At 42.7% G+C, this 12,876-nt stretch overlaps 1 protein-coding gene across 3 annotated transcripts in view; it reads left to right on the top strand.

The window, feature by feature from the left end:
• UNK (unk zinc finger) overlaps positions 1-12,472 on the top strand; it is a 102,214-nt gene extending 89,742 nt beyond the window's left edge. For 2 of the 3 annotated variants that reach the window (XM_040330522.1, XM_040330520.1), the window contains 2 exons: positions 207-464; positions 10,758-12,472. In XM_040330522.1, the coding sequence (XP_040186456.1) occupies positions 207-464; positions 10,758-10,916 (417 nt within the window). In that variant the 3' untranslated portion in view covers positions 10,917-12,472. Of the gene's footprint in view, positions 1-206; positions 465-5,294; positions 5,422-10,757 lie in introns of all 3 variants that reach the window. The other variant, XM_040330521.1, reaches the window with a different exon arrangement.
• Positions 12,473-12,876: the final 404 nt, after the last annotated feature.

The raw sequence follows: 12,876 nt of genomic DNA, 5'->3' as shown, positions 1-12,876 counted from the left end.
CCACGAGAGCTGCCGAGGGACCCCAGAAGTCATGGATCGGGGCCACTCTGTGTGAAATTAACTGCACAGTGGAGGTAAGCATGACATGTTTGTTATTTTAAAAAAATTTGAAGCTTTACAATCACTTTAAGATTGACAACATTTCTAATTAGAATGCAGACTTCTGTCCTTTTATTGGTTCAAGTTATCTCTCTCTCTCTCATCAGGCCTGTGATGCCTGGAAGAAAGAGGCAGAGGAAGCTAATGAGCGGGCGACAGCAGCTAGCATGGAATGTGAACTTGCGCGGGAGCAGAGAGATGCCCTGGAACAACAAGTGAAGAAACTGCAGGAAGAGCTGGATAGAATTCCTGGAACACTAGATTCTAAATTACTTAGCTCTGTTTCTGAACTAGAAACTCTCCCTTTAGCTACGTTATATAGCATTCAGAAGCAGCTACATGCCAGCTTGGAAAGAGTTGAAAAGGTCAGGATGAAGGAGTGGGTGCATGAAAGGGAAAATGTTTGGTCATATATAAATGTACGATATCTCATTCACACGCAAGCCTGACACCACTTAAAAGAAATGTAAAGAATTGTTGCAGAGGCAATGATCTTCCCTGTTTTCAAGAGATGTTGTGTAGGGTGCCTGGTCCTCCACTGCTGTTCTGCCTGCTAGGCATAACATCACCGCTTTTCCTGTAGAGAAGTAGGGCCAAAGAATGGGACTGCAGAGGCGGACCATGTATTCAACCACCCTAGAAGAGTGAGTTGCAGAAGATTCTTCAGCCAGCTTTATCTCAAGGAAACAGTGAAGGCTGGCAAAGTGGGCAGTAGAGCAAGTAATTAGTATGCTGCCAGGCACACGTTTCCTTTGTGTGGTTACAGGGTGATTGTAAAGTACACACTGTTAAAAGAGACCCTGTCTCCATACTATTAATATCAGCAACAACCATTCCATAAGATTATATGTCAAATTACCAAATTTTGTGCAACTAACCTCCCTGTAGTTATTGATGATATTACCATATTGAACAGGCCTAAAACTGCTTCTGGGTGCTGCCGTGTTGGATGTGACATCAGCAGCCCCAGGCAGACTCAGTGTTCACTCAGGTCATGCTGTGTAGTATTCCCCTGATATATTTGAGGCTCACTTAAAATCCTTTTGTTTATCTGATAAAAAGGCAGAGGGACTGATAAGAATCAAATGAAAAAATACACTTTAATGAATTAGAAAAAACAAAACACAATATTTACCCCAATTTTTTTATGAAATGTGAAAGATGATGTTGTGCCGAGTAAATAGATACCCAACCTGTCACTTTTTAAAATTACGCACGCTCGTGGAATGGCGACAAGCTACGGTAGTTAAAAATCTCCTATGGTGATGCTTTAAATGCCTTTTACAGGTTACCTGTTTAGAGTTGCAAAGGAGGTCTAGCGCTAGGATTACATATGTCTGCACGACTTACATATGCGTTTCACGAGCACAGAGGGATAGGGGTGCTTTATTTTATTTTTTATTTTTACACTGTCCCTTTAATATTTATTTTTTTCTCACTTTTATTCCTATTACAAGGAATGTAAACATCCCTTGTAATAGAAATAAGGATGACAGGTTCTCTTTATGAAGAGATCTGGGGTCAAAAAGACCCCCAATTTCTTATTTTCCTTTTACCTCTTTTGCCTAAAATTGATTTTATTTACTTTCACCTTGGACCGGAAGTAACGTATGATGCCGCTCCAGTCCTCCAAGGCCATAGAGTCGATTAAAGAGTATTTACTCTTTGATCGCCTATGGGAGCAGCCGGATTGTTTCTAGGGCGAACGGTAAGCCTGAGGTACTTTGGAAAACATTACAGTGGCTCATAAGCCATTCAGAATGCTTTGCTGAGAAACCCAGCTGCAGAAAAATTTACATAGGTTTATGGCTTATATCTTCAGTCATAATCCCCTTAAACCACTTGCAAACTGCAGCGTATATACAGTGATGAAAATAAGTATTTGAACACCCTGCTATTTTGCAAGTTCTCCCACTTGGAAATCATGGAGGGGTCTGAAATTGTTATCGTAGGTGCATGTCCACTGTGAGAGACATAATCAAAAAAAAAAAAATCCAGAAATCACAATGTATGATTTTTTTAACTATTTATTTGTATGATACAGCTGCAAATAAGTATTTGAACACCTGAGAAAATCAATGTTAATATTTGGTACAGTAGCCTTTGTTTGCAATTACAGAGGTCAAACGTTTCTTGTAGTTTTTCACCAGGTTTGCACACACTGGAGGAGGGATTTTGGCCCACTCCTCCACACAGATCTTCTCTAGATCAGTCAGGTTTCTGGGCTGTCGCTGAGAAACACGGAGTTTGAGCTCCCTCCAAAGATTCTCTATTGGGTTTAGGTCTGGAGACTGGCTAGGCCACGCCAGAACCTTGATATGCTTCTTACAGAGCCACTCCTTGGTTATCCTGGCTGTGTGCTTCGGGTCATTGTCATGTTGGAAGACCCAGCCTAGACCCAACTTCAAAGCTCTAACTGAGGGAAGGAGGTTGTTGCCCAAAATCTCGCAATACATGGCCCCGGTCATCCTCTCCTTAATACAGTGCAGTCGCCCTGTCCCATGTGCAGAAAAACACCCCCAAAGCATGATGCTACCACCCCCATGCTTCACAGTAGGGATGGTGTTCTTGGGATGGTACTCATCATTCTTCTTCCTCCAAACACGGTTAGTGGAATTATGACCAAAAAGTTCTATTTTGGTCTCATCTGACCACATGACTTTCTCCCATGATTCCTCTGGATCATCCAAATGGTCATTGGCAAACTTAAGACGGGCCTTGACATGTGCTGGTTTAAGCAGGGGAACCTTCCGTGCCATGCATGATTTCAAACCATGACGTCTTAGTGTATTACTAACAGTAACCTTGGAAACGGTGGTCCCAGCTCTTTTCAGGTCATTGACCAGCTCCTCCTGTGTAGTCCTGGGCTGATTTCTCACCTTTCTTAGGATCATTGAGACCCCACGAGGTGAGATTTTGCATGGAGCCCCAGTCCGAGGGAGATTGACAGTCATGTTTAGCTTCTTCCATTTTCTAATGATTGCTCCAACAGTGGACCTTTTTTCACCAAGCTGCTTGGCAATTTCCCCGTAGCCCTTTCCAACCTTGTGGAGGTGTACAAATTTGTCTCTAGTGTCTTTGGACAGCTCTTTGGTCTTGGCCATGTTAGTAGTTGGATTCTTATTGATTGTATGGGGTGGACAGGTGTCTTTATGCAGCTAATGGCCTCAAACAGGTGCATCTAATTTAGGATAATAAATGGAGTGGAGGTGGACATTTTAAAGGCAGACTAACAGGTCTTTGAGGGTCAGAATTCTAGCTGATAGACAGGTGTTCAAATACGTATTTGCAGCTGTATCATACAAATAAATAGTTAAAAAATCATAAATTGTGATTTCTGGATTTTTTTTTTTTGATTATGTCTCTGAGGCCCCGTACACACGACCAAGGAACTCGACGTGCCAAATACATCGAGTTCCTCGGCGAGTTCAGTGTGGAAGCCGCCGAGGAGCTCGGCGGGCCGACTTTCCTCATTGAACAACGAGGAAATAGAGAACATGTTCTCTTTTCGGCCCGACGAGTTCCTCGACGGGTTCCTCGCTGAAAAGTGTACACACGGCCGAGTTTCTCGGCAGAATCCAGCTCCGACCGAGTTTCTGGCTGAATTCTGCCGAGAAACTCGGTCGTGTGTACGGGGCCTCACAGTGGACATGCACCTACGATGACAATTTCAGACCCCTCCATGATTTCCAAGTGGGAGAACTTGCAAAATAGCAGGGTGTTCAAATACTTATTTTCCTCACTGTATACATATTATGATCAGCAAGTGGTTAAAGAGGAACTAAACTGTGGAAGCTGTGCAAAAAAAGAAGCAAGTAGAGGACAAAAGGCTAGCCACCTGTGCAACCTGTGATCTTCCTGCAGCGGACTTAGCATGTCTTGTTCTGCACCTTATATGGTGGTGATCATCTTGGTAGAGGCAGGACTTTGATTCCTCTTCCTATTAGGGAGAATACACTGCAGATATACAGCTATGAGGCTATGGGCACAAGGTTGCCTAGGCACACTCACATACTAGGAAGTACAGTGCTTTTTTTCAGACGGAAATGAAGGGAAAATGTTGATTAATGCTTAGGCATAGTTGAAATGTCTAAATTTTCGAACACAAAAAACAACTACATTTAGCTTCCCAGTAAGACTTGACCCATGGCCCAGCCAGTATAACAATTCTTATGTTTTGTGAATGGGTGTGACTGAAGACTAATTATTGAAGTTATGAGCATAACTGCTATCTGTCACTTCTGGATCACATGCTCCTCCATGCCACAAAGTAGTGTTGGTGGGATCCGTCCATTGTGGCTGACGGCTTGTAGTTCTCAATTAACTGTGAGGGCGCTAGTGAGCGCTCTCGTACTTCATTGTTCTTTCTGCTCTCAAGTTACTGTATACCCGTATCTAAGGTATGGGCAGACAGCTATTCTAAAGCCTCGTACACACGATCGGATTTCCAATGGACAAATCCGTGGAATTTTGTGCGAAGGGCGTTGGCAGTGAACTTGGTATGCAAACAGACAGCTCTTTAGCGCCACCCTTTGGGCAACTTCTGCTAATGTTGTCTTATGGTTAGCATTGCTTCTGAGAATGCGTGTTTGTACTTTGGATTTTTTTGTGACGGACTAGTCTACAGACGATTGGATAATCTGAGGGCACACATTTGTTGTCAGAAAATTTGAAAGCATGCTATAAAATATATTTGTTGTTGGAAATTCCAACAATTGTCCGATGGAGCGTTCAAACGGTTAGATTATCCGATAAAACCCTGCCATCACATGTTTGTTATTGGAAAATCCGATTGTGTATACAAGGCTTCAGAGTCTGCAGGATCCTGGCATTGCACCCACAATCTGCTGATCGGGAAAGCAATGCTCTGCAGGCTCGTTAGAAAAAAAAAATAGGAAATGCGACCAAAAATATGTACGTTTATTATTATTATTATTTTTTTTTTTTTTCAAAAGGTGAATTTAGCCTTTAATGTCTAACTTTATTTATTGACTGAAATGGAAATCATATTTGTTTGTGAATTTGTTCGTTTTCAAACTCCTATTTCTGTGTATGCATTGCATTTTATAATGTACATGATGCCATCTATATTTGGTTATTGCATATGCAGGCTCTTCTGCTCTTCTTAGTAGTGTTTCTTTTCTCCCTGGTCATTGCAGTCTACCTGTCAGGTCTAACTCATTTTATCCCTGCAGATGTTATTTAGTGAAACTGAGTGTTTTAGTCAATACAGACAGAATCTACACCTTTTTATGTCCCATAAAGCCATGGAAATAGCCGCTTTGTTAAAAAAGTGAAACTTACATCAAGAATTATGTGCAGGTAAAAATTAAAGTAATGTATTAAAGCTGAACTCCAGGCAAACCGCTAAATGCAGATATGAAATACATATAAGGGAGCTGATTATCTGCCAAAGATTTGAATTTTTGAGTACTGAGGCTTACCCAGCCCCATCACACGACACACCCAGGTGGGTGACAGGTAGGGAATACAGTGGTGTCCTCTCTCATCCCTCGCCCTCTGAGTGGACAGTAAGCATCAGCAGTCCTTCTACCCAATCTGCTCATCCCCAGCCTTGTGACTGGTAAGTAAAAGAGCATCTACAGTCTGACAAGATCATCCCTGTACCCAATCTGCTCTCTCCTTCTATCAGATCCTTGTTAGCATATTTGCATACAGCACACTTGATTGACTCCCAATCCTGTCCCTCCATCTCCTAGCCTGAGCTCTGCTGTATAGCAGATTTGCAAAAGGCTAATGCCACTTCAAATTCAGGTATTTTAGTTTTTTTGTTTTTTAATTCATGTAATGAGCTGCACTTATTTGTGTCTTTTATATCTGCTTGGAGTTCAGATTTAAATATGTGCTCACTGAAAGACATTTTAGTTTCACTATAAACCATGCCCTTGTGTTCTGTCTTGTATTTTTCTACAGTAAAAGTTTAGTTTTACCTGCTGTACAAAGTGTTCCGGGAGGTGGCTGTTGAGCAGAATTTTCACTGTCCTACATTTACAAGTATCTGGTAATCTTTGATGTGTTCATACTGCAGAGTTCTGTCACTTGATTCACTTATGAATTGTAGGGCCCTCTTCAGAATAAGCAGGCAGAAGTTGAAATTGTTAAATGGGGGCTATTACATTTGCCTTTCCTTTCTATCTCTTATACAAAACACAATTGCTTTTGCTTTATTTTCTCTGTTGTAGACCCAGAGTCAAGTGCACGTAATTAGAGGGGGGGGCCCCTCTCCCGCCGCCGATAATGGTGATCTTGCGGCGAATCCACTGCGGAGACCACCGTTATCGTTTAAAGGACCGCTCACTGAAAAGATGGATATCTCGGTTGTGGCAGCAGCTGCTGCCGTTACCGAGATATCCATCTTTAAAAAAATTACGTATATATACAGTGAGGGGTCCTTTAAAGCGGGAGTTCACCCATTTATTTATTTTTAGACCTTTTCCCCTTAGATGGATGCTCGTTTTGTCTAGGGGAATCGGCTAGTTGTTTTAAAATATGATCCGTACTTACCCGTTTTTGAGATGCATCTTCTCCGTCGCTTCCGGGTATGGGTCTTCGGGAGCGAGCATTCCTTCTTGATTGACAGTCTTCCGAGAGGCTTCCGACAGTCGCATCCATCGCGTCACTAGTAGCCGAAAGAAGCCGAACGTCGGTGCGGCTCTATACTGCGCCTGCGCACCGACGTTCGGCTTCTTTCGGAAAATCATGACGCGATGGATGCGACCGTCGGAAGACTGTCAATCAAAATAGGAACGCCCAGTCCCGCAGCCCATACCCGGAAGCGGCGGAGAAGATGCATCTCGTAAACCGTAAGTACAGCTCATATTTTAAAACAACTAGCCGATTCCCCTAGACAAAACGAGCATGAAGCTAAGGGAAAAATGTGTTCTCTATGGGTGAACCTCCGCTTTAAGTGGTTAAAACATTTCTCAGCATAACTAGAGGGGGACAATATTAATAGTGTGGTCAAAAGTATGTGGACATCCCTAAAGAATATTGATGTTTTTAGTAAAGAATACCGCTTAGGCTTAATTTCCACTGGCGTTTTTACAGCCACTGTTGTTAGGCTTTTTTACAGCTTAAAAACGCCTGTCCATGTTTATTTTGTAAAAAAAAAAAAATAATAATTTTTTTGTGAGCTGCAGCTTTAAAAATGCCGCGGTCGCGTTTTTGCGCGTTTGAGCGTTTTTTAACATCCAGCGTTTTAACAGCTCTACTCTGGAGCTTCAGAACGCCCTGGTCCTGCGTTTTTTTTACAGCTCAAAAACGCCTATGCCATTTGCAGCTCAAAAACGCCTATGTGGGCATGATGCCATAGAATAACATGGACAGGCGTTTTTAAGCTGTAAAAAACGCTCAGAAAAGTGGCTGTAAAAACGCCAGTGGAAATTAAGCCTTAGGCTTTTTAGACAATTGTGGCAAGAGTTTGGAGAATGTCCCTTTAATTCCAGCATGACAGTGCCTCTGTGCACAAAGTCAGGTCAAAAAAGACATAAATAAGGGTTGATTTACTAAAACTGGAGAGTGCAAAATCTGGTACAACTGTGCATGGTAGCCACCAGGCTTCTAACTTCAGCCGATTGGTTTCTATGCAGAGCAGCACCAGATTTTGTACTTTCCAGTTTTACTAAATTAACCTCTTTGTTTAACCACTTCCCATCCTGGCCAATTCTGGCACTTTACTCCTACATGTAAAAATCATATATTTTTTTGCTAGAAAATTACATAGAACCCCCAAACATTATATATGTTTTTTAGCAGAGACCCTAGAAAATACAATGGCGGTCTTTGATTTTTTTTATCTCGCACAGTATTTGCGCAGCAATTTTTCGAACATTCATGCTTAAAGCTGAGGTCTGGGGGGAAAAAAATAAAAAATTAAAGTCAGTAGCTGCTAACACTGTAGCTGCTGACTTTTAATAAGGACACTTACCTGTCCTAGTCGCCAGCAATGTCGGCCCCCGCCGAGGCCGATCCTCGATCCTGGTAAATCCAAGCTCCACCATCCACAGTAAGGGAAACAGGCAGTGAAACCGTGCGGCTTCACTGCCCGTTTCCTACTGCGCATGCGCGAGCAGCGCGGCGCTTTGTGAATGGGCCGGCTGCTTTCTGGGATACACACAGTTCCCAGAATGCAGCGCCCCCCATTCACAAGAAGAAACCGAGTGTAGGAGGAGAAAGAGAATCCCCCGGGGAGAATGAAGAGGCAGATTCGGGACTTCCGAATAACAACAGCTATTTCGGATAAGTAAAATTTTTTATTTTTGGAGGCAATTTTTTTTTCAGGGTGGAACTCCACTTTAAAAAACAAAACATTAAAGTTAGCCCAATTTTTTTGCATAATGTGAAAGATGAAGTTACACCGAGTAAATGGATACCTAACATGTCACCCTTCAAAATTGCACACGCTCGTGGAATGGCGCCAAACTTTGGTACTTAAAAATCCTCATGGGCAACGTTTAATTTTTTTTACTGGTTACATGTTTTGAGTTACAGAGGAGGTTTAGGGCTAGAATTATTGCTATCGCTCTAACGTTTGTGGCGATACCTCACGTGTGCTCTGAACACCGTTTTCATATGTGGACTGAACTTACGTATGCGTTCGTTTCTGCGTGCGAGCACACGGGGACAGGTGCACTTTTTATTCTACTTTTTACTTTGACACTAAATGTAAACATCCATTGTAATAGGAATATGGCATGATCGGTCCTCTTTAAAGTGAGATATGGGGGTCAATAAGACCCCACATCTCACCTCTGGGCTGGGAAGCCTGAAATAAATAATACAAAAAAAGGATCTCGGCTTCCCAGCCGAGGCGCCGCCGTTTTTTTTTTAATGCAGAGGCCGGGTATGACGTCATTACATCGTGCCCGGCCTCGGAACGATCATAGAGACTCCAGCGACCATCTGGTCCGCCGGAAATCTCTATAGTTTGCATTCTGGGCCGGTGGATCCGTTCTCTGACTCACCGATCGCAGTGGTGAGTCTGAAGAAGCGCCGGAGGGAGGCGGGAGGAGGGGGGGCGTCCCCTCTTGCCTCCTGTAAGAATGATCAAGCGGTGGAACAACCGCTATGATCATTCTTATGGTGCAGAGAATCACCGGATGAAAAGGACGATATCTGAATGATGCCTGGAGCTGCACCCATCATTCAGATATCCCCGCTCAAAGTCAAGGACGTCCTGTTACGCACCTTGGGCAGGAAGTGGTTAAAGCTTATGCTGTGGAAGAACATGACAGTGGTTGGCCTGTACAGACCCCCAACCTCAGTGCCCAACCTTTTTAAGAGCGAGGGCCACTTAAGCGGCTTGGTAACCGGTCATGAGCTACAATGAGTGAAGCCGGTGGATGACAGGTCTGTGTCCACTCTGCATTGCAGATTGAACACAGACACAGCCCACTCTACTCTATGGGCACTCTGATCTGCCCAGACAGAAGGGGATGGATCCCCTTCTGTTTTTTTTTAGCGGATTGGATTGGAGGTAGGTGGGTGTAAATGGACACAAGTCAGTTTTCGTCTGCCATTCCATAGAGATGAAAGAAGGGTCTGACTGGGTTTGACCAATCGTGTGAAAGGGACCTAAGGCTGCTTTCACATTAATGTGCTGCGGTTTACCGCACAGCAGAATTTTCTGAAAGCGCACCAAACCTGCAGGTCATAACCAAAGTTTATCGCTCAGTACAGGTAATCTGTAGGTGCACTGCACCTGCAAATAAGTTTGAAAGCAGCTCAGTAACCACTGCAGAACAGATATGCCCATACATAAATACACTGTGAGTTAAAGTAATAAACTTACCTTTAATAACAGTCTTCCATTTAGGTATTGCCAGACGTGGCAGAGTGCACTTGGTATTACTCCACCTCTGACAGGAGGCAGCACTATACAGGAAGCATTGGCTTATGCGGCCCTGTGCCCTCCGCAGCTGTGCTTCCTCTACCGCCAGCTTCATTTACAACACTGATGGTCTGGGATGGTGGGTCAGCAAGCCGCAATCTGGGTTTGCCAACCCACTATCCCAGTGCAGGAGGACGTGGGCATCGGAGGCTCCGCTGGCCACTTGGTTGGGCACCCCTGGTGTATGGCGCCATCCATACCGCATCTTAATCTGTTGAACAAAAAGGTAAAAAAGCACCTTTGGGTAAAAAGTAATAAAACAATTAACTTTTCCTCTGGCTTCAATACTGCAGATCCTGGGGGGATTGCCAAGTACCCCAATGTGTAACTAGATCTTGCTACAGCACCGTGCATTGTAGTCTTCTCATGAGGTTTGAGCTACTCGGCATTCTTTGATGTCTTGCTGGAAAGATGGCAACGTTTTCCTTGCCTAGGGACCATGGTGGTAAGGGAAGTTTATTAACTATTTCCCCCCCACATGAATTTTTGTTGTTTCTTGTACCTTTTTGGTGCAGCAAATTAAAGGGGAGAGGGCCCTCACTGAATAAGTGAACCTTGATGTTTACATACAAAGTCCACTTTAATGGTCATGGTTTTGAAATTGGAAATGCAACATGCTCATAACAAGGTCTGCATAAACGTATGGCCATATAGTATATTTTTACTCTTTGGCATTTCTTTATGATTTTATATAAATGGTCTTTTACTATTGTATTCTCTCACATTCTCTTTTGTTATTTCCTTGCAGGCAGTTTATCAGCTCCAATCCGTAAAATGTCACAAGTGTCAGGACCAGAATAGAGCAATGCTACAGTGCCAACATGGCGTGATTTGCGAAGTATGTGCTGCGGAAGATGGAGACTGCCCTAATTGTCAGCTTAATATAACAACCGTTCTGCAGCCATGACCTCTGCAAGCCTGACTCCCAGGCTCCTCAAAACTCCTTTTTTATATAAACTGCTATAAATCAATATATATTCATACAATGGAATCCTAGTGAAGTTGAGCACTTTTAAACAAAGAAAAAAAAATGTCATTCCTTTTGGAACTTACCACAAAGCCTCAGAGTTTTTCTTCCTCTGAGAGACTCGGTATTCTATCATTTCTAGAACCTCCTATTAAGGATTACTTCCCAGATGACATATCTTGGCATAGTGAAATGCAAGATTTCCTCTGTGATATATTTTATTGGGACCAAATAATGTCTGTTTTCCCACCTACAAGCCGCATCTTGATAAACTCTCCAAAAAAATGTCCAAGGTGAGTCTGAAGCTGGTCATCATTGTGATGTGCTGAATAAAGAACACAACACTTCCCGAAGACTTTTGCTGAGAGACGATTCCTTGTAAACAATGGTGGCTGTAGATAGCACTTACCTGGGACCAGCCTTGAGTAAAGCAGTCAGGGTTCTGCTTAAGCTCCCCCTCTTTAGAATGCCTGAAGAATTCTCTGTGTGTCATATGATATCAGGAATAGAAGCATTCTAACATAGGGTTAGAGATCAAGTTCTCTTGTCTCACTTAGATAATGTTATTCTGTAAAATCAATTAGATTATTCATTCATGCAAGTAATCATTTCAGTATTGAGTGTCCGCAAAAGGATTTTTCTTTTGTATTAACAGCCTAATTTCTTGCAATCAGAAATACAAAAGTATCCGTCTTTAATAATAGAACAATTACGTCTCTCTTCAGTGTTGACATTTAAAAAAATATAGTCATGGTTTTGGGCAAGGCTTAAAATGAGGCCTAAAGTTCTCCAATATGGAAAAAACGCCTACAGTTTAAGTATTGCAGCCTGCATGGCTATAAATTAACAAAGGATACTGACAAAGGATGCTTCTCTTTAGTTCCTTATATCACAAGCTCTTTACATGTTATAGAAACCAACCAGTTCTTTTAAACCTTGTCGTCCTGCAGGTGTTTGAACTGTCTGTTTTAGAAGATGTTATTTATGTCCAAATAATGTTTAGATCCATCTCAATATCATTTAAGAGCTATTAATCTTTCAGTTGGATTTGTTGTTAGATAATAGAGTACTGCACGCATAGGTAATGATGGCGTGTGTGCAACTGCGGTGCTAATATGTGAAAACAGAAAAGTACAAGTATCCTCCCTTGTGTTCAGTTTCCAGCTATTTTTCAGATGTGTGTTCAAAGACAAGCACAAGTGTTTGCATTTGGCCAAACCTTCACCTTTCCACCAGTTTTATACGTTAGCCCCAATATGCAAACTGTGGTATGAAGAAGGTGGAAGGCTATATGGTGGTACACTTGTAAGCACTTGACAAGTTACAACCATTCTTTATTCAAATGAAGTTGGAAAGGGGTTTATTACAAACAAATTGCATTTCATTTCCCCAAAAGTTTAACAGTATGATATCACGTTCGTTACCTTTACTAGTTTGGGAAAACTGGCTTGGTGCATTTATGGCATTATCCTAAAATCAATTTAGAGTAAAAATTGCACTAAGACCCCTTTCACACTGAGCCGCCCATAGTGTTGGCGGTAAAACACCGCTATTTTTACCATCGACGCTATGGGTGGATTTGCAGTGCATTTTGGCTGCTAGTTGGGTGATTTTAACCCCCGCTAGCGGCCGAGAAAGGGTAAAAACCATGCTGTCCCATTGATTTCAATGGGCAGGAGCGGTAAACACACCGCTCCAAAGATGCGGCTGGCAGGACTTTTTTTTACCGTCCAGCTAGCGCAACGCTCCAGTGTGAAAGCCCTTGGGCTTTCACGTTGGAGACAATGGAGCAGCTGGTTGAGGGCGGATTGCAGGTGCTATTTTTAATGCTATAGCACCTGCAATACGCCCTCAGTGTGAAAGGGGTCTTAAAGTAAACTTGTGGCTAGGAAATGGACAT

This window comes from Rana temporaria, chromosome 12 (genome assembly GCF_905171775.1).
Source record: "Rana temporaria chromosome 12, aRanTem1.1, whole genome shotgun sequence".
NCBI lineage: Eukaryota > Metazoa > Chordata > Amphibia > Anura > Ranidae > Rana > Rana temporaria.
This window is presented reverse-complemented; position numbering and strand designations above follow the sequence as displayed.